This window comes from Vanacampus margaritifer, chromosome 13 (assembly GCF_051991255.1).
Source record: "Vanacampus margaritifer isolate UIUO_Vmar chromosome 13, RoL_Vmar_1.0, whole genome shotgun sequence".
NCBI lineage: Eukaryota > Metazoa > Chordata > Actinopteri > Syngnathiformes > Syngnathidae > Vanacampus > Vanacampus margaritifer.
In genome coordinates this window covers 6183574-6210308 of record NC_135444.1, presented here as the reverse complement: position 1 = coordinate 6210308, position 26735 = coordinate 6183574, and the positions used below count along the sequence as shown (strand labels likewise).

General features: G+C 38.7%; 1 protein-coding gene across 1 annotated transcript in view; it reads left to right on the top strand.

Moving 5' to 3' along the window:
* Positions 1–26735, top strand: part of adamts10 (ADAM metallopeptidase with thrombospondin type 1 motif, 10) — a 46018-nt gene that overhangs the window by 5832 nt on the left and 13451 nt on the right. Inside the window, exons 2-16 of the mRNA XM_077585132.1 lie at positions 3639–4025; positions 7427–7569; positions 7650–7859; positions 11062–11230; positions 11533–11735; positions 15896–15979; positions 17911–18056; positions 20904–20947; positions 21134–21239; positions 22528–22674; positions 22920–23061; positions 23267–23374; positions 23457–23602; positions 23874–23937; positions 24016–24118. Coding sequence (XP_077441258.1) covers positions 3923–4025; positions 7427–7569; positions 7650–7859; positions 11062–11230; positions 11533–11735; positions 15896–15979; positions 17911–18056; positions 20904–20947; positions 21134–21239; positions 22528–22674; positions 22920–23061; positions 23267–23374; positions 23457–23602; positions 23874–23937; positions 24016–24118 — 1918 coding nt within the window. The 5' untranslated portion in view covers positions 3639–3922. The remainder of the gene's footprint in view (positions 1–3638; positions 4026–7426; positions 7570–7649; positions 7860–11061; positions 11231–11532; positions 11736–15895; positions 15980–17910; positions 18057–20903; positions 20948–21133; positions 21240–22527; positions 22675–22919; positions 23062–23266; positions 23375–23456; positions 23603–23873; positions 23938–24015; positions 24119–26735) is intronic.

The following is a 26735-nucleotide window of genomic DNA, read 5'->3' as shown; positions in this document are numbered from 1 at the left end:
CTTCTTTTTTATTTTTATTTTTTACTAATCAGCAGTAGAATACGTTTTGATTTCACTGAGTCATAAAAAAGACCCAATGCTGACATCTGCTGGCCATATTTAAACGTTTTTCTTTTTAACTTTCTCAGCATAACGATCAAACCAGAGCTGCTTAAGCATTTTCTCTGCCCATTCCATTTGAAAAACAAAACAAAACAAAACAAAACAAAACAATTTACGTCATTCCTTATTAGGTTTCCCATGGCCGACAATTCACGTCAATGGCACTCAAAGTGTGGAAAAAAAAAGGCAAAGTGCGCCACAATAAAGCCTAGGCGTATAGACTTAGTCGAGTTGCAATTAGTCTGAAATTGAGCTTTTGTAAAATAAGTGTGCTTTATTTCAAATCCAGCATAATTGGTTATTTTGATGGTGCTGCTGTCTGTAATTTTCTGGTGATTAAGACGTTGACATTTTTGGATAATAGTACGCAGATGACAAAGCTGCTGCTGACGATGGTAAAGCTTTACTGTACATTGAGGTTATGTCTCTGGCATCCATGCGCAACGACGTTTCAATGTGCAGCTCTGTGGCCGTTCATATCCTGCAGTTGAAAGCTTCTAAGCTATACATCATTATAATCGCCTCTGTGACATTTATTTATGCACGGCTGCTTTCCATCTTGAACTCCTTGCCATATATTTAAAGTCACTGTGAATTCCAGAATGAACGGGGTAGCATGTCACTCAGATAGCACCAGCATCATCAAGTGTGAACTGTTTGGTATGTCAGAATATCATAACAAGAACAGGCTGTGCAAATAGGCTGGATCCCATTCTAATAAAATAGGTAAACTTGATTGTAATGTGCCGGCACGGTGACGACGGTGACAGTTGAAAGGTCCTAAGTTCAAATGTCCTGTGTGGAGTCTGCGTGTTCTCCTTGTGCCTGTGTGGGTTTTCTCCGGGTACTCCTGTTTCCTCCTAACCTTGCTCTCGTAAGATGTATTCTCGCGGTATTTGTGAGTTCACAAACTCCAGAGAATCCATCTTGTACCGCTCCCATTGATTTCCACCAATACGAACCACTGGTGGTTCGGACCAATCACAGAGCAACATTGTATTTGGGGGCGGGATATGCAGCTGTGACGAAAACAAGAAGCGCCAAAGCCGTGGGAAGAAACAAACCAAACATGGCGACACCGGTGAACAAATGCGTTAACGCTGCAATTAATCATTTTTTTCTCGCTAAATTAGTCTCTTGTATCCGCATATCAACATTGCAAAACCGGCAATATAAACTCAACGCCATAATATCAGCTAGCCACAACAGTCGCATGTCGGTGACAACATTTTCATTCTTTGCTGTAATTGGTCGAAACAAAAGTTAGGTAGACATGCACACGATTCTGCTTTGTCCAATCAGCTCGAAGTGTTGTACAGCATGCCCCGCCTTTCCCAAGCAAATCAACGCGGAGCAGTCCCTAACTGATATTGTGGAGAACTCTCTCGAGTGAAGCACAAATCAATCTGGCTATTGCCAGGCTAGTTTCCTCCCACATTCTAAAAACATGTGCCGTATGAGCTTTCATTCATTTGCTTCATGGAATGTGTTTGAAAATCTGAAAGCTGTTTGATGGGTGACATTCTGGTGTCTGACGACTTTACTTTTCATTGACTTCTATTGGAAAACCATGTCTTCCTTGATAATTGCACGGAGCACCATGTTTTTTTTTTGGGGGGTTCAGTAAAAAATAGTAAATTAGCCAGCTTTGGATGTTGAGCCTCAAAACAGTTACAGTTTTTCCATTGCAGTGCATCTGGTACTCAGTGTGGTGTAGCAAGACTGCACAATTTACACTGAAACTTTGTAGAGGCATGACATATTGGTGAAGGAAGAACTAATAAAAAAAATTAATTGTGAGATTCAGAAATGTATTTTTTTAAATGAAACGGTCTGTTGGTAACAAATGCCATCTTCTGAGTGCTAGCAAATATCCTGCTAATTGACAACACATGAACAAAGAAACACAAAGAAACACAGAGCTCCACAAATATTTGTTCACTTTTGTTAACAGTACAAACTTGGCAGAGGTCTGCACAAGGGTTATAAATAGTTTTGGATTTCTCATTATAGTTATCTTTTTAAAAGAGACAGTGTGTCCAAATGTTTTATTTTTCAATGTTCATTAATAAAAAAAATAAAAAAAACTACTAATTTCAATAATATATATATTAAAAAAAAAAGTTATATCGCATCAACGTACACTTGTTTATATTATCGTAGGTCTATTATTTACTAATTATATTACACAAGTTGCGCCCCACCTTACAGAAGTTTCACCGGCATCTTTCCGCTATGGATACCTGAAGGAAACAAACGTAATAATTGGTGGTAGGTTCTCTGTGGCACCGTAGTGTGTGGGCTTCAAAAGGCCTGCACTTTGAATTTAGGTCATTACATTCTATTAGTTCACCACTAGATAGTAAAAATTTCTACACAGCGTCCCTTTAAAATTCAGTTAGTTTTAAAGATTTTTAGAGGTGGTTTGTATGTTTTTGTTTTTGTTTTTTGTTGAAAATGCTTCGTTTTTTTTTTTTTGTATTATTAGTTTTAGTATTAGGTTTAGTTTATTTAAAAAAAAATCTAAAAATGTGAAGTATTTGGTAAGTGAAAGATAAAAAAAAGGTTGCTCAGTATATGTGTCGTAATAAAGTAAACTAAATAGTAAACAACAATTCTCAAACAATTATTTTTCCTTCCTTCTTCTGTACAGCTGTACAGCAATACCAAAATAAATACATTTAAAATTAACTTGAAAGTTCATGTATGATATAAATTGAGAAAAATGTAAACAAAAGATATTTTCACTGTAAATAAAGTTGTTTGTAGTTAGTTTTTTACAAATAAAATGTAGTTTCAAAAAATCATCTTCATTTTTATTTTATTTCGTTTACGAAACTGTTTTTTCAGTTATAGTTGTAGTTAGCTTGTTAGTTTTCAATAACTACAATAATCTTGGTCGGCACTCTTCTGAATGCCATTCTAGTTAGCCTTGAGCTTGACGAATCGTAACGTTTATCTTATCGGCCCTTAACATTTCCTCCTAGTCTCACATGGACTCTAGTATGGTAGCAGTTGACTTGCCAGAATGTCAGCCAATTATAAGCCGCACAGTCAAGCATTCAGCCTGCAACTCACTCAGCCATGCAACCAACAGAACGGCCAGCCAGCATAGCGGTGATGGCAACCTGCTGCTCCTCTCAAATTGGCTCATTTTACCCCCAGATCTCTGACATAATACCTACTTAAGTCCCTGTTTGGGCATTAAGCACAGCTTTTTACAGCATCAATGCTTTCTTTGTGTTTGAACTCTTTCCGGTGGGCAGGCAGCTTAAGGAGTGAGGCACGGGGGGCCTCAGGTTTGAACTTGCTGTTGTCTTTGACCATCAGAGTGAAAGATAGGGTGTTTAGCCTTTGCCAAAGCCAGGATTGATTAGCTTTGAGACATGCAATACTCAGTGGTGAGCTCAAGACCGTGACCCTTTTCACTCTGGTTTACGTATTATAGAACAGCTTTATTTCTCAGAAAGCCTACATTTGCCTTGTTCCATCCTGTTCTCCAATTTCCCTCATGCAGTTAAACTTTCCTTTTACAGGGCTGCGACGAGGAGTTTGTTCCTGTATTTGCCTCTGAACTGGTTTCCTCGAGGGTCTGTTTACGTCTTGAAGCCTCCTACTGGATCCATCATTACTGGCTGAGAGACGCTCCAGAGAGGCTGCCATGTCTGACTGCGCATTTCCTGAAGCCATGGCCAATCAGAGCGTCGTGCTGTCCCACTGCTAGGCAAGGGGGCACCAGAGAGGACAGGAGACATGTTGGGACCAAGGCCCGGGGACCACTGCACTGAATTCTGTTACTATAGCTACTACTGTAGTAACCATGGAAACGCTATGGAGGACTGCTCTGATCTGCACTGTCGTTGTCGTCATGGGTGCCGCAGAGGTCGCAGGTGGTCGCAGAGATGAGTTTGCACAGTCACAAGGTGAGAGGAGACGGTTACGACTTAGCAGCTAACTGTAAACCCAAACATGAACTCTGCCAGCGAGGTCTACCAGGCTCACCTATCAGTGTCCAGTCATATTAAAATAAAGCTTAAAAAGTAACTTGGATGCAAAAATGTTGCAATTGCAGGGCACTTGATAAGATATATACAGTACAAGCAAAATATTATACATATCATCATACATGTTTGATTATTTTATGGTTTGAATCTTGCCAAAATGCTTGACAAGTTCAAATCCCATGGGCTTCATCAAATGGTTGGTTGCTCATGCACATCGCCTCCCCTGCATTTCCTGACCCCCCCCTATAGATCTGACATTTGTAGAACAGACGCGTTGCCGCCCACTTCGCATTTCGCCTAACAGATCTATGTCTCTCAGCGCCCTCCCACACACACTTGAGTCTAGAATTACCCAAATCCCCCTAAGGCAAAGAGTGTACATGTCTCGCCATCCTGAACAAGGATGTAACTGTATATTTCCTAAACATGACCTCTGACCCCATCACGACCAATTGTGCTTAACGTGTGCCATTCTGCATGATATAAGTTTTCTTTTGCAGGAAGTTTTTGTTTGAGGTGACAATGTCACATATTTTAGTATTTCTCAATATAATATACAGTATCAGAATAGAAGAATATTAAATTATTTATCCTGGGACAACAATGAAATAATGTACAAATCAAGTTCAACGTTTGGAACAGAAAATTTATGAGAAAAAAAAGTGTACCGGTAGGCTGTTGAAAGTGTCTTTTCTATGTTTATGGATCCAATGGTGTATGGTTGATTTTGTTAGTGTCTGTGTATTTATGTAGGTACATGAGAGGATTAATATGGCTATTCAGACAGCCTGCAGCAATTTTGGGCTGTTTGGGTACCTTTATTTGTACTGCTCTTTAGTTGATTTGGAACAGCACAAACAATGTAATTTCCACTCTAGGATTACATGTATTATATAAATAGTATCACGGTTAGCTAAGTTAAAGCAATTCAAACAGAACAAGAACACAAAAGGCTAAAATGAACCCAAGTATTATTTTTATTAATGTTTTAGTGTTTGCACTAAATCTCAAATTTCATCAAACTGAAGAAAATAAATGTTACATTAAATACATTTAATACATATTATATATTTTTAATTAATTACAAATAAATACAATTTAGTTAAATACATATTAGATGCCTAAAGAAATACACATAAATTGGGTCTGCTTCAGTGCTTTTCATTGACTCACATAAGCTTATGATCAGGGATGTTTGATACCACTTTTTTTTCCAGACTGATACCATAACTTCACTCTTCAGTAGTCACCGATACCAAGTACCGAGACCACTAGTACTTTTGATACATACAATTTCATGCAAATTAAAACAATGGTATAGAATTTTAAATAAAGACCTCATATCCCAATTTAGCATTTTGCCTTAAAATTGCGTGAAATTAATGGAAATTTTCAATTTTTTCTCATTTCTAGCTGGTATCGGCCACCATCGCGAGTACTGATACTTGAAATAATCAGCCCAATACAAATACCTGGTATCGGTACTCGCCCATCCCTAATTATGATGCAATATGACCAATTAAAACCCTTGATATATCGGCACAAGTTAGTCAAGTTCCCATCCACACTACGGAATTACACTGACTGTGCCCAGTTGGCATTATTGTAACAAGAATGGACCATTTTCAAACTGTTGCAACTTAAATAGACAGTGCTAAAGCAGTTTCAGACTAACAAATGCACAAAACGGCCACTTGAAAAAACAACAACTCTTATTACAGATACAGTAACAAATGACATATTCATAAGATAATGATTATTAACAATTTTCTGTAATTCTCTCGTCATCCTTTCAAATAAGTGCTATATTTTTACAAATGTTCCGCTCCTCTTAAGAGCTCTACTGCTCCACCACTGTGAAAGTCTACAGGAAACTCCCTCTGCATTTATTGGTGTTTCTAGTATATCACTCTAGATTACTGCTCTTGTGACTTTTGTTTCAAAAAGAGGCTTTTGGTATGAGAGGCTGTTGACCTCATGCCCCGCGTAGAGGGAGGACCATTTTCCATTCAGAGTATTTCCTTCCACTGCTGATAAGAGAAACCAGGGTGATGCCCTGCTCATAGATGTTTGGGAGCATTTATGAGATGGCCTAAATTTAGCACACAATTCCATTGTCATGAATCTTGATGTATGAAAACATTCAATCTGCAGTTTAAAACATAAAATTATATAAAATGAATGTAATGCTGTAAAAAAATAATAAAGGTGTTTCTTAGTCAGAAAAAGTTAGTGCTAAAGCAACACTGCTTCACCAGAAAACATCATAGAAAGTGTTGAAAACAGATGTTACTGTCACACTTTTTTTTCTCAAAGATATGAAGTCAAGGGGTGTGTCTGCATACTTGTAGAATCATGTGCAACCAATCAATACATGAACGTGAGAGCTGTCATCACTGTCTAACCATGCATGTAAATGTCTCCTGCTAATTGGTTGAATGTGGTTAAGACACGGTGGTGTTGTTCTGTTAAATTACCCAAACACTGTACTGCAACATCTGTTGCAAATTTATTGCTACGTGACTTGAAGCAACTCTAAAAGCAACGCAGACACACTTATTACCTATTTAATCATTTTGTTTTTGACTTCTAGTAGTATTTCATGAGGATCTTTTTGAATTGTTTTAAATTAAATTAGATTAATTGTGGATTTCATTGCCTTCGTGTTTCTGTGTTCGTTTTGTAGTTTGTGGCATTTATTCTTGTGAGGTCTGTCATCCATGGAAGACTAATAAACACCTTCCCATTCATTGCCATTAGTGTTAAGGTAATAACACCTGTCTGATATTTTGTGAGAAGAGGAAATACTTAAATATATATTTATTTATTTTTTTATGAGAAATTCTTGAACCATGTGTATTAGCTGCCACTTTCCAGAGGCCAGACTTTGGATGTGAGACTTAAGTTTCTATAACTAATACTATTTAGTGCTTTGTGTTTTTGGACTGTAATTCCCTTCCATCAGACGTTAGTACAAATTAGGACAGACCAATCACAGCTCACCTGTTTTTTTAAGTTGAGCCGTGATTGGTCGTTACCTAAGCCCCGAGCAACGGTGATGTCATTTTCAGTCGACAGCAAGTGGCAAAATGGCCGCCCTGAGATGGATGAAAACAGGTGGATTTTGCTGTTTTAACTCATATTCTACAAACGCAATATTAATCAGAATGCCATGTTTAGAGACTAGTGGGGGCACATACATCATATTATTGTAAGGAACATGTTTGGGTTGACTTGCCCTTTAAAAGTAGTGTGTGATGAATCTAATATCTTAGTGACCTTATTTAAAAAATGTACTCTTATTTTGTCTCCTACCATAGCTGCCTTCCTGTCCAGTCTTGGTCAGTATGAGATTGCAATTCCAGTACGAGTAAGACCTGATGGAGAGACGCTGCACACAAAAGCCTCTCAGTACCGCAGAAGAAGACGCAGCACAGAAGAGACAACATCAATTGACACCTCTGTATAATTGTTTTTTAATTTGTAGTATCGTAGCTATGAAATGTTGCTTACATTCAACCCTAACTTTTGTCTATCTCTCAGCTCTACTACCAGCTATCTACATCACGCAACAACTTCCTGCTGAACCTCACGTTGCAGGGAGGCCTGTTATCCCGCCAGTTTAGGGTGGAGTACTGGAAAAGAGGCAGATTAGCCTGGAGTCATCCTTACTCTCTCCCCTGCCATTATGTTGGACACCTCCAGGACCAGCCACACTCCAGCAAAGTGGCCCTTAGCAACTGTAACGGCCTAGTAAGAGTGCAACTTCCCACTTTTTTACATCACCAATATAGAGAGTGAGGTTGAAGATTAAAAAGCCAAATCATTTATGCATAAACAGAAACAAAATAGTTAGACTTTGAATTTAAGATGCATTTTGAGCATATAAATGAATGGAAATTGAATTTTTTATAGTCAACCTGTCGCCATCATCTATCCATTTATTAGACTACTTATCCTGTTGAGGGTCATAGGTGAGTTGGGGCCTGATGACTTTGGGGCAGAGATGGTATAACCGAAATAATCAAATCACATGACACATGTTGACAAACAACCATCCACATTCACATCTAAGAAAATTTTGGAGTCTTTATTGAAAGCAGCATGCATGCTTTTAAATGTCGGAGGAAGCCCACACACAGTCATGGACCTTGCAGAAGCAGAAATGGACATGCTGGAGTCCATGCAGAAGATTGAAGCTTGCAAAGTACAAGTAGACCTCTTGGATGATGTAAAGTTGACCAAGGTGATCACAGATCACCGTTGTTAAGTGCGCACTTGGAGATCGCCTTCTAATGTCCATGTAATTGATTTCTACAGTGATTCAGAGGGTTCAATGCATGCTGTTGTCATATTTATGAATGGAATACGATGACATCCTCCACACACATCTACGGAGCTCAGAATCGGTCTGCCTGCACTTTGATCAAATGCACCAAAGTCGCGTTACAACACCTGCGCCAAAACTTAGACCTGCTCAGAGCAGGTCTAATGTCTAGTTCACTTTCAGTCACCAAATTGTCGTGTATGTGTAAAAAAATAAAAAAAGGCCCTTGAAAAAAGGTCAGTTGGAACATCATTTACCATGGGACAGCGCCGTTTGCCAAGTTCTCCAAAAAGTGTAATGTAAACTTGCCATTGCACGAAACTCAAGATGCGCCCGTTTTTACGCGGTATAAAAGTACAGCCCTCTGTCTCCTGTTTATATCTTTTCCTTCCACTTGGCGTCACTTCAGAATTATGTTTTGCTGAAAACTGTCATGAGCCAAAGCTATGGTAGCTCATAAGTAATTTAATAAACAACAACACTAAATGCTCAGGGTGACGTCAGGGCAAAAAATGCATTGGCCGCATTAACTTTAAACTTTGATGTTAGTTAGCCATAAAATATCACCTCTGGTTTATCTTGATCACATTTGAAAGTGTATGCCTTCACGACATGCATATTTTAATGCTAATCTCAGAAAGAGACATTCACAGTGTTGTACAGAAGACACCAGGAGAAAACAGAGCCATCTGAACAAGTAGAAACCCTTTATACTTTGTCCCAACACTAAACCACAAGAAGGACGCATCCAAAGGCTTTGAAAATTGCAGATACATAATACCCAGTTGCTTAACACTGCTGAACAGGCATCTCTTAAATTTGGGAAATGTAGGAGCTCATTAAGTCAAGACAGCTCACAAAAGACTTAAATATGTAATCAAGCAAACCTCTGAAAGTTTTGTTTATCCTTTTGTAAACTATTATTTCCATCTGAGCTGCCTCATGAAGTCATCTCCGGGCACCACAACAGAGGGACTTGCTGAAAGAGCAGCGGTGTGTGAACGTTTTGAAATCTGACGCTGATCATTTTACTTGTCCAAGCGCATTTTCCTGCCGTCCTATCTCAGCGTAGCTGTGTATCCTCTCACCACACACAGCAGGCCCCGCAATAACACTTGCATGTGCAGTTGAGGATTAGATGTGTTCACAAAGCGTGAATAAACCGCACACTTAATTACTGTTGGGCAGGCCAGCATGAACACATTCATCCAGCGAGCGGGTGGTATGTCCATGGGAGCATCACTAACTTTATTATGGGATTAGATGCTCTTTGATAGCTGCCGCGGTGGATGGAACAGAGATGCTGGCGGGCACATCTAAACCGAATCTAAAGTGTTGTCACCCTGTGTGCGATGGGTTCATCTCGCTCTTCTCATGCATGCTTTCACATGGCTTGGTCTGAATGTGTTACATGTGTCTCATTCATGCTCTATGGGCTTTCCAACGAAGCCCGATTAGAGTGTATCAATGATGGATACTGTGACTACACAGTAATAGTATGCTATAGTGTAGCGTTAATTTTATCAGACATTTTAAAATTTAGTCTTAGTCTAGTCCAGTTTCAATCACGCTTGTTATTTTTTCATCATAGTCAGCCTCATCCCTTTTTTATTCAGTCGACTTTAAACCTAGCATTTTAGTCTTTATTTTAGTCTAAGAGAACATAATCGTATTCGTCTAGTTTAAGTCAACAAAAACTGCCAATGTTTTAGTCTAGTTTTACTCAGGACAATCATTTTACCCCTGCATTTTATTTTATTTTAATTTTTTTGTCAGCAGATAATGATGAACATTTTGGATCTATAACTATTTCACATAAAATGTTCCCTCATCTATTTGATAAAAACAACTTCACACACAATTGCAGTGGCTACTATGGCTCCATGCTACGAGCTAGTAGGCTAAATTAGCCAGGATTAGTTAGCAGTCGGATTAACATTATTGTTGGAACGTTATAGCCGTTGGATTAATGCTACGTCATACTATAATTTACTTTTTACTCTTAGTCAACAAAAACTGTCAACATTTTAGTCTAGTTTTAGTCAGGACAATCATTTTACCCCTGTATTTATTTTTTTTTGTCAGCAGATAGTGTTAAACATTTCAGATCTAAAATTATTTCACATAAAATTTTCTCTCATCTTTTTGATGAAAAACCCATGCTACGAGCTAGTAGGCTACATTAGCCAGCATTAGTTCGCAGTATTGTTGGAACGTTATAACCGTTTGATTAATGTTACGGCATACTATAATTTAGTTTTTACCCTTAGTCAACAAAAACTGTCAACATTTTAGTCTAGTTAGTTAGGCTCCAAGCTACGAGCTAATAGGCTAAATTAGCCAGCATTAGTTAGCAGTCGGATTAACATTATTGTTAATATAGCTGTTGGATGAATGTTACGTCATATCTAAAATTTACTTTTTCCTTTTTTTTTTGTTTTTTAAACCTTTCACAGTGAATCCACCTCCTGTCTGTCCCACGTGTTTCAACAGGTTTGAAAGAGGGTGTGTCACTCACTATGTGTCACATCAGTGTCACAGTGACAATTTAGCAGTAAGATTTTACCAAATCATATAATTTTTGATCTGATTGCGTGATTGTTTTTTGTTTTCTTTATGTCTCTGCAGCAGGGGGTGATTGTTGCTGGGGGTGAAGAGTACCTGATTGAACCCCTTATTTCACCAGCTAACCAAACCAAAACTGAGAGTGGCGACCAGGCTGAGGGGCGCCCCCATGTGGTATATAAGCGCTCATCGCTCCGCCATCAGTACAAGGGCCAATCTTGTGGAGTCATTGGTAAGAATGGGAACCATTCTGGCCTGTTTTAGAAGTAGCAGTGAGGTCCAGAGTCAAACCACATGGCCAGCTGCATTGTTCACTGTGGTGGTGTCTGAGTTCCCACTTGTGACCGAGTCTGTGTTACAGGGCGTCGCTGAGTAAATACATGATTCATTTTATGACAAATAAAAGTTAAAATAGCATCAAATTTAGCCTTTATGCAACCACTATTCTTGGAAAGTTTTTTTCAGACATCATTCTTCAGACTTAGTTGAGAGAATATGTGGTATTATTATTCAAATGTGCATCCTGTTCCTCAGATGAGAAGTCTATGAAGAGCTCATCATGGTGGCAGAGGACGCTAAAGACGCCTCCTCATCATGTCGGCCGAGGCCAGTTGCCACTGAAGCGCTCGGTGAGCTGGGAGCGCTATGTGGAGACGCTGGTGGTGGCGGATAAAATGATGGTGGGCTACCATGGTCGTAAGGACATCGAGCAGTACATCCTGGCCCTCATGAATATTGTAAGTTTTACTACACACAAGAAACACTTGAAGTTGAAGTTAAAGTATCAATTTACCTGTCCACTTACCCCAATCTACCTGTCATGAATTATCATGAATTAACTGTAGCTAATCAATTTGTATTTATTTATAAATATTTTTTGAAATTTGAATTCATTTTCACAATTTTTTCACCATACTCAAGCCTGATTTTCTCCTGACCCATTTACACAAGAAAGCCCTTAAATCAGTGGTGTCCAAACTTCGGCCCGGGGGGCATTTACGGCCCGCCATCCACTTTTCAGCGGCCCGCGAAATATCCTACAAATGGCATTTGACACAGTTTAAATTTTTGGGGGGAGATGGTCAAAGTAAGAAGGTGGGTGTCGAAAAAAAATAGATGCCACTATTACAAATAAATTGGTTTATATACTGTAGCATTTTTCTAGATATGCAAAAGCACAAATAAATTATTAGTACAATTTTTAGGACTAAGCACAATTTCTCTTCATAACATTGTTTGGCCCTTGCGTCCAAATAAAATTTTGGTACAATTTTTATAGGACTAAACATATTTTCTCTTCATAACATTATGTGACTCCTTGCGTCCTTCTTATTTTCTGTATGTGGCCCTCAAATGAAAAAGTTTGGACACCCCTGCCTTAAATAGAACCTGTTTGACAAAATGAAGTTTTTATGTTAAAAAATGCCAGAAGCCAACAAAATTCAGGAACAAATGAGAAATAAAGGAATTGGCATCTATCAGTCTGGAAAGCATTACAAAGTCATTCCTATTGATGATTGATGCGTCTAAAAGAATTCTGGGGATGGGGATCAATAAGCCATGACTTTTTCGAAAAAAAAAAAAAGCTTTAGGGCTGCATCGAACCACGGTGAGAACCATTATCCACAAATGGAGAAAACATAGAACGGTGGTTAACAGCCGACCTATAGAAATTACCCCAACAGGACAGCTAAAACTCATCCAGGAGGTCACAAATTAACCCAGTACAATTTGTAAAAAAACAAACAAACAAAAAACTGCTGGCCTTCCTCGCCTAAGTTAAGTTGAGTGTTCATGATGACTTAACAATAAGAAAGACCCTGGGCGAAAATGACATTAATAGCAGGATTCCAAGGCAAAAAACACTGCTGACCACAAAGACCATAAAGGTTTATCTTGTGGAAAAGAAGAAAAAAACATTTGAATGATTCCCAAGACTTTTAGGAGAATATTGTAAGGACTGACGAGATGAAAGTTTCAACTTTTTGGAAGGTGCGCGTGCTGGTAGTAGTTTTGGTCTGATGGTCGGGGGCTGCTATAGACTGCTAAGGACTTCCTATGATTGATGGGACCTTGAATTCTGCAGTTTGCCAGAAATTCCTGAAGAAGAATGTTGGTCCATCAGTTTGTGACCTCAAGCTGAAGTGCACTTGGGTTCTGCAGCAGAACAACAATCCAAAACATACCATCAAGTCAACTTCTGTGTGGCTTCAAAAAAAAAAAAAGGTTTTGGAGTTGCATAGTAAAAAGTCCAGATCTGAATCCAATTTAAATGCTGTGGCATGACTTAAGGGCGCAGATGGGATTTTGGAGCTGGAGACGAGCGAAAATAATGAACATACTTACACAAACCAGGTATTAGGTTTAGGGGACAAGTTCTTTGTTACACAGTTCCAGGTAGCTTTTGAATATTTTTTTAAGTCAATCAAACTAAAAACGTAAAAAAAAAATTTTAATACTTTGTCTTTCACTCCCAAAACATATTTATATGTTTTTTAAATGTTTTTTTTTTTAATGCTAGAGCATACAGAAGGCTTTGATGCAGCCTCTGAACTGAAGAGAATGGTTGAATAAATGGTAGTTATTACAAACATGGCCAGCAGGTGGCAGCAGAGTATAAGAGATCAACCAGGGCCATGTTGCAACAAGTTCTTTTTGACAGTGTTTTCAACGGGTTTGTGAATAATGATGAAATTTAGCTACATTTGAATCCTAATTGCTGCAAAACAGAAACAGATGCAAATATAAACAATTTTCCTGATAAAATAAGAGACTCTAATCTTTCTTTTGGTAGGTTCCATGTTTTTTTGTATAGCAATAGAACAGAACATTCTGTGGACCTTGCAAAATCAGTTAAAATCCTGTAAAACAGCCAGGAGCGAAGGGGGTTGCTTCAGTGAGAATGGCTGGGAAAGAATGAGATAATTTCAATCACCATTTAAAACAGCATTTTACATTTATTTAGGTTATCTTTGTCTGATATTTACATTTGTTTCATGCTTTTAAACATTAAAGTGGTGAAACTGTGCAAAAATGGAAGAATTTGAGACAAGGGGAAATATTTTTCACAGCACTGTACTACCTGTATAGTAGCCAGTTGTGGTTCTATGCTACATATACAAAAGTAGACTCTATGAGAGCTTTTTGGGGAGACCCTTTCTGTTCCAGCATGATTCGATGGGTTTGCTATGTAAGCACTTGAGAGCCCTGACCTCGGCCACATCAATGGTACTGACATAAAAAAGGCCCTTCTGGATGAATGCACAAAAATACCCAGAGGCGCAAACATCTTGTAGAAAGTCTTCCCAGAAGAGTAGAAGTTAGAAACCAACTCCATATTTAGGCCTGTCAAGGAAATGCAAGTTTATTTATACAGCCCATTTCATACACGATGGCAATCCAATAAGACTGGTTATCGATTATAATTTCCTCAATGGATTCGATTTTGATTCACAAGAGTTCAGTCCGATTTTATTTAGATTTTTTTCTGATTCAATTTGATTCACTTCACTTCAATCTAATATCGATTAATTATGGAACATTCTTCTTAAATATCAAGGACATGATCAAAACTCCACAAACATTAAATTCCAAATTATAGTAACTGGTTCAATGATTTAGTTTATTAATGAAAGTAGCACGTGTTTCACAAACATAAGTAAGGATGAGATGAAAATATTTTTATAATTCAAATCCAATAATTGTAAATATAAATAAAAAGATTTTGAATTGTCTTAAAATGCAATAATTCGGGTCGTTCATAAATGTATGAAAATACTTAAATTCATGTGAACAGTAAATTTCAAGAAAACTAAGATACAAAAATTGGCCTTTAAAATTATATTTTCTTATGAAATCATGGGAAAAAGATATATTAAAATAATTGATTCATGCTTTTATTAATCAATATCAGGCTTTAAAAGGATTATTAAAGAAAACAGCCCTACAATTCAATGTGCTTTACATACTGTTAATACAAGAACAAAATAAGAAACCATCATAGAATATTAAAAAGTACAGAGAACACAATTAAGATGATAAAAAAAACCTGTATTAATCAAGCGGGTATCTGAGTTGGGTTAAAACATGTCTGCATCAGATGATGTTATCGCTCGCGTCGAGCCAAAACCTCCTCAGACAAATGCCAAATTTTGTGTTTAAAAAATAAAATAAAATATATATATATTTATATATATGTATATATTGTTCGGTTCACGTGTGTTGGTGTCATTTTTACTAATTATTGACCAATCTAAAGTGTTGCTCTCTTTGATGATGCAATGATACAAACATGGGTTTTTGGGGGTCTCCTGAAAAGTGGCGATTTTGTAGGTACCAGGTTTTGGCCCGACGTCAGGGATATGACGAAAGCAAATGTAAGCTAAAACTGGGCTGAACAGCTTGAGGTTGTAGACTGTATTTTGTCCAGCTGCACCATTTTGTATCATTGGGAATCACTCAGCACCAACTTCCTCACGTATACCAATACACACACATTTGGAATGCACCTAATGAATGGTTGTTTGATAGCTTTTTGTTGAATAGCAGGTTCTATACAAGCCGTTCTAGTGCTTTGGACCAAATTACAGTTGATGCCTGTAATGAGTACAGCTTGGGGTGCTAGTTGTTGGGGGTTTTCCATCTTTCTTGGCACTTCAACTTGTAATGATCACATGCAGAGCAGTCTTGAAATTTGCAGTAGAGTTTAGAAATCTGAGCTTTTTTTTTTTTGCTCTTTTGTTTCTCAATGGACTTCATAGTTACCCTCCATCACTAACGCGAGACACAGTTTTATTTTGAACATGTTGACATGTCTGTGTTTCTAACTGTTCATCTTTCCTCATTCTGTTGAAAAAGCTTTTTAAGACTGGTCTTTTCTTGTTTCCCTGGAGGTCAGGTTGCCAAACTGTTCCAGGATTCTAGCCTGGGGAATGCAGTCAACATCGTGGTGACACGACTCATCTTGCTCATGGAAGACCAGGTACATACTGTAACCTTTCCTGTTGTGTCTAAATTGTGTATTGGCTTTCCATTGAGGGTGTCTGGCGAGACAGTGCTGCAGGATGCAGTCTAATGTTGACCTGCTTGTGGTTCTATGGATGAAGATGTATTAAACTGTCATTACGATGTGGCTTTGAGGTTTCCTCAAGCTGTCCCAAAAGGGAAAGAGTAATGATTCATCCTTTACCTACAGCCTAAAAATTAGCTCCATAACTCACCACTTGGCTTGCGGAAATAAATGTTAGGCTCATTAGTGCTGTTATCCTTGCTCCAAGGATTGTTGGATTGAGGTTGGGAGGATATTGAAAGCAGTTTTGGTAAGAGCTTCTACGACTAGTTTCCAAGTCTGAAAAAAGTGCTCTGCCCCTGGAAAGACAAATCAGGAGCGTAGTGTGCCCAGAGAAGAGGGACTGTGGGATGAGACCATTCCATTTTTATGTCACCACATGCATTCCTTGGTTACAAGTTGTAGCCAGCTGTGGTCAGGAGGATACTCCTTTCCTTCTGCTCTATGTAATCGCATTAAACCAGAACGGACCCTCTCACTTATCATGCATCCATGCGTGTGATTGGATGCAGAGAGTGATTTAAAGCAATAAAATGGAAAGTTGAGGTCTCGCAGCGGCCTCTGCTGCCAGATGTGATGACACCGGGATGCTTAACTACAAGTCTTGGATTGTCTCAATGCAGCTAGCTTTGTAGTTCAATCTCCAAACGGCCGTCCAAGAGAGCTTTCCTTTCAAATTAACTGGTGCTCTGCTGTCACAGATCACACCAATACTTTCCTCCACCTGCTTCATCCTGCCAAGTATTCTTTTCTTCACCTCTCTTCTCAACAAAAGAGAAAACACAAACTGTTGGATGTTCTCCATTGTTATTTGTTTACTGTGTAACAATGCTTTCCTCACCAATGAATTATGTATTGTGCTGAACAGTTGGGTTTCCATCCATCCATTTCTATTCGAATTTTCAAGAAATGCAAAACTAAAATTAAATGGAAACGCTAGAAATTCGGGGGGAAAAAGGCACAGAATTAGCAAAAAAGTTTTTACGCTTAGAGGGGGTGCGAATTTTGTCAATGGAAACAAATAAACGCTGGCAAGATCGGATACACGTCGCATATTTTGACCAGATATTACGTCACACGTACATTTGTAGTCCTACAGCAATGTCGGACGATAAAGTAAGGTATATTTGGGGGACGACAAAACATAAATCTTTTTGGAATTAATTAAAGAAGGGAATATTAATGCACTTTTAGATGGAAAACAGCAAAGAAACGCTACGGTTTATCTAGAATTAACAAAGAAAACTCATATGACGTAATCGCACGGTGCAGTCGCTCCCTGGTCTTTTTTTTCTTCTTTCTACTGGTGGATCACATATCTATGGTGTATACCGCCACCTACAGCGGTGGAGTCTCCTGTCAATATTCGCAAAAGAAGAACAGATGGAAATGGGCATAAGTCGTATGTCCTTTTTGCGCATTTTCAGTAAATTTGCTTCAAAAATTCGAAAGAATTGGATGAACACCTGACTTGTAGTCACACTCATTATGTAGGCTGACGCAGCTGCCAGATCCATAAGGTTTAGCTCCGTACTGCTTAGTGGAAATTGGGCTTGAGTACCAGGCACGCCTGGGCAAGGATAATACATTAAAATGAATGTTTGAAGCCTGTGTTCAGTCTGTCACCAGCAGAAAAGGAGACATATAATCATGTTTCTGTTATTGTTTCAGTCTGACTTTCATTATGAATTTCTGTTGACATGCGTCTTTTTCAGTCTGATGTCTGTGAAACAGGTTGTGTGAGGCATGATAAAGTACAGTATAATTCAAAATTGAGTTCAATTGATGTTGGATTTTTCCCTTAGTGCATATTTCCTCTCTTTTCTCTCTGTCTCCATCATCAGCCCACATTAGAGATTAATCACCATGCAAGCAAGTCTTTAGACAGCTTTTGCAAATGGCAGAAATCAATCCAGCACCGGAGCAGTTATGGAAACGCTATCCCTGACAATGGCATCGCTCACCATGACACCGCCGTACTCATCACCAGGTCAGGAATACAAACTTAATAAAACATCATGACGTGAAAGAGGATGACTCTGGATCTTAAAATTATTTTGTCTTTCCAAACAAGTGTTTCTTAAAAGAGGAACTTCCTGAGAAGAGTCAGGCTCTGCCTTGTCCATTCTCGAGTGACAACAGCTGGGTCTGCTCTGCTTGCCTCAGCATATCTGGCAATAGGTTATATGATGGAAGGAATAAAAAACAGATGTATTCCTTTCATTTATTAGCCTGTAAAAAGTTTTTATTTGCTGAAATATAGGCATAGTGTAATATCATTAAAAATGCTATTAAAAGATAGTTTGAAGAAGCATAACATTACACGCTAGAAGCGTTAACAGTGCCATGCCATAATTATTATTTAAAATATTTGATGTCCTTTTATCAGATTTGCAAGATAATTTGGGTCAGAAACGAGCAGGCTGTCCTTTTCCAGGCAATTTTTGTTGGTCAGAAATACTGATCTTGAATGGTTTCTCATTAATATTAAAAGCATTCAAAATGTAAACTTTGCTCCAATTGGCTCCCTACTGATCTCAATTTGATATGGAAAACCGCTTTCCTCTTAATGGTTAGGTCCCACTATGTGTCTTGTGGCCACCTCTCTTCATTGTGTTGGCTCTGTTGGTATTCACCGGGTCAGAATTGTGCTGTTTGGCACATTTCATTGAAGATGCCCATCAAGTCAACCTTCTTTCACATTCTACAAATACATGTTTTAAGCAACATAGCCACATACAGTACACTGGTAAGTCCCACTTTGGTTGTCCGAATAATTGATAAGCACCAGCATTTAAAAAAATGAAATGGCAATTGGTTTACGCTGCTTTGCCCCCTCATATTGCTTGCTTCGTGGTGGAACATTTTTCTTCCTTGGGGACCAGACTGCCTCTCTGCCGTAGCCGTGTCAGGGATCACTAAAGGTGGCTACAATTTCACCGACGGATTGATCCCCGGAGGAAAGCTTTTCCACCACGTGGCCCGCCATCCTCTGAGGGAGACTGAAGCGTAAGCAAAGCCATTCCCCGCTGCGTCATAAAGGACACTATACTCTGATTTCTTCTTTTTATTTTTTTTTAAATACCAGTACTCAACGATGATTTACAAGGGCTCGTACTGGCACCCAAAATCTGCATTCGCTACTCGTTTACCGTTTAAGCAGAAAATGCTGAATCAACTTGAATGAGGTATTTATTGCACTTTTGCTGAAACTCATGTCATAGTCCAAAAAAATGAAAACTACAATTTGATCATAATGGAGTGCAATTATAAATAGTGCACTCATACACAATACAATAAGTTGTCCAAAGAACTTTACCAAGCCTAATATATTCACCTTTTTTTTTTAAACATATTGGAGTGTAATCTGTTTGCAAAAGCAACCGCGTCAACCCACAGAAAGGTTTTTCTTTTTAGTTTAAAATAACGTCTTCTTCTTTTACTTTGTCTTTTTGAACTTTTGGTAGGGTTTTAAATCCATCAATGTTCTGTTATGCCAGAAAGCTAGTGCTAAAATAACCTGAGAGGGTTAATCTCTCCGCTCCAACGTCAAAGTTTGAAAACTCCCTTCGTGCTAGGACATTGTCATAGGCCAACAGCAAAGTCAAGACAAAAGCGTTGATAAACTTCAGATTGGCTTTTACACTATATTGACTGCTTGCTTAAGAGTTTAATACAATGCCCATTAGCATTATAATCTCGTGTTTATTCCTATACACATGCAAACATGATGCTGTGTACTCCCCACATACGTATTACTTCACATGCATTACTATTTTAACATTCCTGTGACACTAATACACATGACAATATGTTATTCATCATGCTCACTGGAATCTCAAAATTCTGATTCAGCATCTCAATTCGAGTTACCACTGATTTGTGCACAGCCTTAATATAAACACACACATACGTTTTTTTTTAATCCATGTACATGGTGACACCACGTGACCTTGTGGCACCACAGTGAGTAATCTGCTGAGTTGAGTGGGCATGTAGCCACCGAGACGTGGGCACGTACTTGAATAATGAGTTATGATTCTCACAACGCCGTCAAATTCAAATCTGCTCATTTCTGCACGTTTTTCCTTTCAAAGGCATATAAATGATACACTGCATATCACCTTGAAACCATTTCACAGACTCATTTGTCATGTTATGTAGAAAAATTGATTATGACGGGTCCTTTTAAATTTTAAGCATTGCTTTAATGTGATAAAATGACTGTTAAATATTGCGTGGAACCACCCAGAGCTGTTGCTCAGGTTATGAAGTTGATGTTTACGTAAGTAAGGCCCTCTTTATATTTCTTATTTGCAATTTTACCTAGAAACATACGGTATTTTTAAACAGACCAGAAAGAAGGGAAAGGGGAGAAAAGATTACAAGTAAAGCAGTGTTGCTATGATGTCAATTTCTTGTTTATTTCTTTCACAGTTTTTTTTTTCAGTCAGTGTTTCTGCTGGAGAGGAGACAATGGCATGTTAAACTGATAAAAACCTGATGCTGTTGCTTGCGGAATGTGCTGCACAAAACAACGCAACCACTGCTGGCACAAATATTTTTCTATTCTTTTGAATAGAATGCACGACATCTCATGTTGCCGGATATTAGAAATCAAATTGGATTTCTGCAATGTGTGTTATTTATCAAGCTGAGGCTCAAAGTTACATGTCCCTGTTGTTGAATTCTTGCTATAGTTCTTTTAAAACGATCACAGTCTATCAGTGCATCCATGTTGGTAAATCTGTACTTTTCTGTACTTTTGTGCATACACTGTATATTATGTAATGTATGGAGCAATTAACAACCTTGTTTGTGTCTTTCTTGTCCATAGGTATGACATCTGTATCCAAAAAAACAAGCCCTGTGAAACTTTAGGTAACAACAAGCTGGTTTAAAACGTGGACTGTTGTCATATTTCTGCCTGTAATTGAAACATATTTCCATGTCTCAACTCTCCCAGTTGCATAACTTGGACAATTGTTGGACTGATCTGTTGTTTTGTTACTTATTACGACGACTCTCCAAGGAGTGTGTATTTGACCGTGTGTCTTTGCTGTGCAGGTCTTGCTCCTGTTGGAGGAATGTGTGAGCCGGAGAGGAGCTGCAGCATCAACGAGGACATTGGCCTGGGAACGGCTTTCACTATTGCCCATGAAATTGGACATACGTGAGTAAAACGCACACATGCATACTGATAGAAAAACAAAGACATAAAATGGGGCTAAAATGCAAACACTACAAGTTTTTGGAGAGGTTGTCATTTCATAATGCATTTACAACTGTTTGTGATTGACTGGCTATGAGAGCTGGGTGTACCCTGCCCCTTCCCCTAAGTCAGCTGGGATAGACTCCAGTTAACCGAGCATTATTATATTTTTTAAGTGAGAAATTTGCTTGGGCTTTTTGATGGTTCTGACCAGGCTGTTTCAAAATAAAATGACACCCACGGGTTAATATTGCATTTGTGAAATATGAATTAAGCAGCAGTATCAAAAATCCACCCATTTTTATCCATCACAGGGGATGGCTTTAAAAAAAGAAGAAGTCATATTTACTTGAAAAAAGCTAGTTAAGTTTTTTCACTCAGAAATTCTAAGTACATTTTAAAAGGAGAGTTTTGAGTACAGTTTACCAATTTATTTAAATTTTAAAAAAAAAGCTACTCAAGGATTCACAACATTCAGGGTGGAAGACAGCCACTCCTGCTGTGTGTTAGTATATTGATGGTGTCAGGCGGAAGAGACACGTTTTTGGTCTCATTTTGGACACACCAGCAATGCAGTATAGTGGCAAACAGCAAGAGTGGCATGGCTCAGTTGGTAGAGTGGCTGAAAAACCTTGTGTTCGTTCCTCAATGCTTGAATGAATTAAAAATAATAATAAATAAATTGGTCAAATGTATTCAAAACTCACCTTGTAAAATTTACTTAAAAAACAAAATTCTAGGCTTTTTTAAAGTAAATATTATATAAAATGATATTGCAGTTGTTCGGGGCTCAGATAATGACCAATCACAGCTCTGCTTGCAAACTCAGAAAACAGGTGAGCCATGATTGGTCATTTCTTGAGGGGAGCAACAGTGATGCCATTTTCAGTTGGGGGGTATAGAAGATATTATTGTTGAGAATTTATTTTACTTGACTTCCCTTTAGCTACTTGTGTATTAGGTAGTGCAGTCGTACGTTATTATGGGTCCTAACACACACACACACACACGCACAAAGCCCCCTGATCATCTTACAGCAGTAAACAGTATCAAAACATATTGTGCTGCATTTTGAACCGCAGCTCTTCCTCACTCACTTTATTCAGTACGCTTGGTTTGGAGCAGAATCTGCAGTTGCTTTGCAAACCTCAAATGTAAATGTCAAAAGTAATCATTTATAAAAGCCACTACTGTACATATAAAATAGGGAGCTATCATTATCTATCATTGCTTTTTTCAAAAACTTAAGGTTTGGAATGAACCATGACGGTATTGGTAATGCGTGTGGGCCCCGTACCCAGGAGACGGCCAAGCTGATGGCCGACCACATCACCATGAAGACGAACCCGTTCATCTGGTCGGCCTGCAGCAGGGATTACATCACCAGCTTTTTGGAGTGAGTCAGCCTCTTAGATATCAAGAACACCACAAATATGTGGATAAAATCACTAGATCTATTAAGCATTTTATGGTCAGAAAACTATGCACATTACAGTATGCATTGTTATAGTAACTAGAGTATGCTTACAGACATATAAAACATACAATTCTTATTCATTCAACTGGCTTTTTTTGCCAGAAATATTAAATTTTACTGTTTGAGAAGCTCACATATTTTTTGGTGTTTTTGGTGTATTGTAGCTCAGGTATGGGATCCTGTCTGAACAACGTGCCCCCAAAGCAAGAGTTTGTGTACCCCACTACAGCCCCGGGTCAGGCGTACGACGCAGACGAACAGTGCCGCTTCCAGTATGGAGTCAGGTCCCGACAATGTAAATATGCAGTGAGTATTGTTGTCTGCACTTTTTTTTCCTCTTTCGGTTGCAGCCTCATATTTCATATCTAGAAAATCTGCCCTGGATTTTGGAGTTTGATTCCAATTAGTCTATATGATCCTTGTTATGACACCTAATCAAATTAGACTTAATAAGAAGACTATATAACACCGGAAATGTTTCTATTAAGTAACTTTACAACTCTTGCTGCAGGAGGTCTGCAGTGAGCTATGGTGCATGAGCAAGAGCAACCGATGCATCACCAGTAGCATTCCTGCTGCAGAAGGAACCATCTGTCAGACCAACACCATTGAGAAAGGGGTAAAGAATATATATTAAACAATAAAAGGGTTATATTTCCGCCTGTGAATATGAGCCGTTTGCACAATGTTATGTCTTGCAGTGGTGCTACAAGAGGATCTGTGTGGCATATGGGACACGTCCAGAGGGTGTGGATGGAGGTTGGGGCCTATGGTCGCCTTGGGAAGAGTGCAGCAGGACCTGCGGAGGTGGCGTCTCCTCCTCTATGCGATATTGCGACAGCCCGAGGTACACGTCAGCTTTGTCGTTAACTAGCAATTGAGTCTCAAACTATACCTGTACTATACAGGTATAATTTATAAAGATGCTTGTATTTCATTTTGTGTCATTCAATTATACAATGCATCTGTGGCCAGAGATGTGGCCTCATGGTCTTTGATGACTGTGAGATTGAAAATGCAGTCAGCATAGAGATGAGAAGCCACCACTGAGTTGACATTTAAAGTGTTAAATTGCACTCAGATGTGTGACTGGCCAGATTGTCTCTGCTTGTTTAAAGGCCAACCATTGGTGGAAAGTACTGTTTGGGGGAGAGAAAGCGCTACAGGTCCTGTAATATTGATGTGAGTCCCGTTGTCATCATGACTAATTTGGTCAATATGAAGGGTTCAGAATATGAACTTTGTTTATGTGTCTAACAGGACTGTCCTGTTGGCTCGCGGGACTTTCGAGAGATGCAGTGTTCTAACTTTGATAGTGTTCCTTTCCGAGGGAAATTCTACACGTGGAAGCCGTACAGAGGAGGTGAGTGAGTGTGTTTTATAAGTCAATAATAGTGAATCATCTATTTAGTCAATTATAAAGCTAAATATGTGAAGCGTTTCCATCTATGCTACTTACAATTGTGTGACCCTAGTGACCCTAAATGGTATCAAAAATGGAATAGAAAACATTCCACATGACATGTCACTCCCATACTGCGGTTTCCTCTACTGTGGTCCCTACTTACTTCACGGTTCACTTGTTGCGGTTTCACTTCATCGCAGATTTTTATTTGGGTCCATTTATGTCGCTATTTTTGTAATATTTAAGTAAATAAAAACAGCTCTTTCTTTCAATCAATACAATCGAATCCATTTTTAAACAAAATATAGCATATTTGGTCAAACGTGTTCCTTCCTACCTTCCTCCTTGCATGTGCACTGCAGGAGAAGTAGAAAACAAGCTAATTGAAGGCAACGAGGCTTGTTTGCGCAACTCAAAAGAGCTCATTAAGGTGACAGACAGTATTAGCGGATGTTGAAGGGGCCCAATACCATACCTGGTATCGGTACTCGACATTCCTACTTTTTAATATTAAAGCTCAAAACCTTTTTTTTTTTTTTTAAAGCTTTAGCTTCACTCTCAAGTATCCATGAAGTTTTCTCTCATATAGAGATAAATCTCCCTACGCAATCAAATTACATACAACTACGGTATCGTTACACTTTGTATTTTCTTTTGTAGGTCTTCCTCGGCACATTCTTTTTTAAGTGTCTCATTATTCTTCATTTTGCATAAAAAAATCCCTTCAATTACATACAACTACTATCTCTACACTTTGTACCTTCTTTTGTAGGACTTATTTGGCACATTTAAAAAAAAAAGTCTCATTCATCTTCATTTTCCATAAAAAAAAAAAAAAATTCAAAAGTAAATAACGCCGACTAAGCAGCATAAGTGTTGATTTTTGAAGCAGGACCGTGCATGCATGTCTGTTTTTGAAAGACAAATAAGAGAGTACCTGCAGATGCTGCAGCATATACAGAGACCCCTATAACCCACAATGCCTTGCTCTTTTGCACTCGATGTGACAGTTAAATCGTTTTGACTACAAAACTGCCTTTAATCTTGGCCTCCACTAGCGTAATGACTCACAGAGATAAGTGGCAAGCCAATTGCAACTTCAGACAGCTGATCCTACAATGTAAATCTGTTGCAGCTGTTCAAATAGGCCCAGCGTGTTCAGGTCAGATCGCACTGCACTGTCATTGTCAGGCCTGGCTCACTCCTCGGGATCACATTTCTCTCACTCATTTTCTTCCTTGCTCCTCTTCCTGAACCTCTGTCTTTGTGCCGTTCACGATTATGCAATCACTCGCTCTCAGCACAGAAACAGCCGTCACCTCTCAGTCCAGACAGCCAAGGACAGCTCATTAAATAAGGCCGTCGCAGCGAAAGCTCTATTATAGAACAATTATCCTTCACTCTTAACCCCCATACACCACGGGACGGCCTGCAAGTTGTAATGCACGCACAGCTGCAAGCAGTGATTGCCCTGCCAAAGCTAGGCACTCTGGGAATTGCAGTTTTCCACGGTCTGACCACTTCATAATTTTTTAAACCTGCCAGTACATACTGTACCTCTTTCAACACTGCCAACACAAACAAACCCAGCATAGACGGATGTCAACGGCCCCTCAGAGGAACTGCTGCTGAGCAGCATCAATGAAAAAATATACCACACCATTCGGCTGGAAAGCGCTTTTTAAATGTTGTGTGCAAAGTTGTTTGAGTCATTGCAGGAAAATACTGTATAAATAAATTTAGAGGGTGAAGAGTGAGAATACTAATATGAATGACTTTTTTGTTTAGATTATTGTCCACCGTCTGGCGTCACTTGTGCAAATAATGAACACGAAAGGAGTTTTATTTACATCATGTCAGATTTTTTGAATTAAGCATATTAATTTTGTGTTGCTAGGATTTGGTTAGTCAAACTTCCAAAGTCGAATGCCTTTATTATTGTTATGCAGTTCGGAGGTTAATCAAACTCTCAATATAAATATCCTGAAGTTCAACGTCATCAGGCGTGACCGCAAGCAACTCGTCAGAAAATCCTGCAAGAATTTGTGTTATTTTCTGTCGAAAATCATGTGTGACTATGGCCTTTGAACAGGAAAGTCACTCACTCACATCTTTTAAATCGAAAAATGTGGATTAGCGGTTAGGGAAATGGATGGGTTGATGGATTTCCAGTTCAAACCGTTTTTTGTTTCACAGTCACAAGCCATCCGAGAAACACAAAAAATGACCAACACAGGGAAGACAGAATGGGAAGCCTGGCGGTTTGCTAGTTAGTGGCCCAAGTTTCTTTGATGGAAAAAAGAGACATGAGGAAAGGGGGGGGGGGTTCTGCACATAGCAACACAATAATGACTAGGATACAACAAATAGAACATATGGGAGGAAGCCGAATTATGCGGAGAATATCCACAAAAGCACAGCAAGAAAATAGCAATACCGTAAAGAAAGGCCAGAGCCGATATTCAAAATTAAAACCACAGAAACTCTGCGAGGCATGTGTGTTTACCACTAGATCCACCGGTACTGTCGTAGATTGTAGCTGTTACCTAAATATTGGCTTTACAATGAATAAACG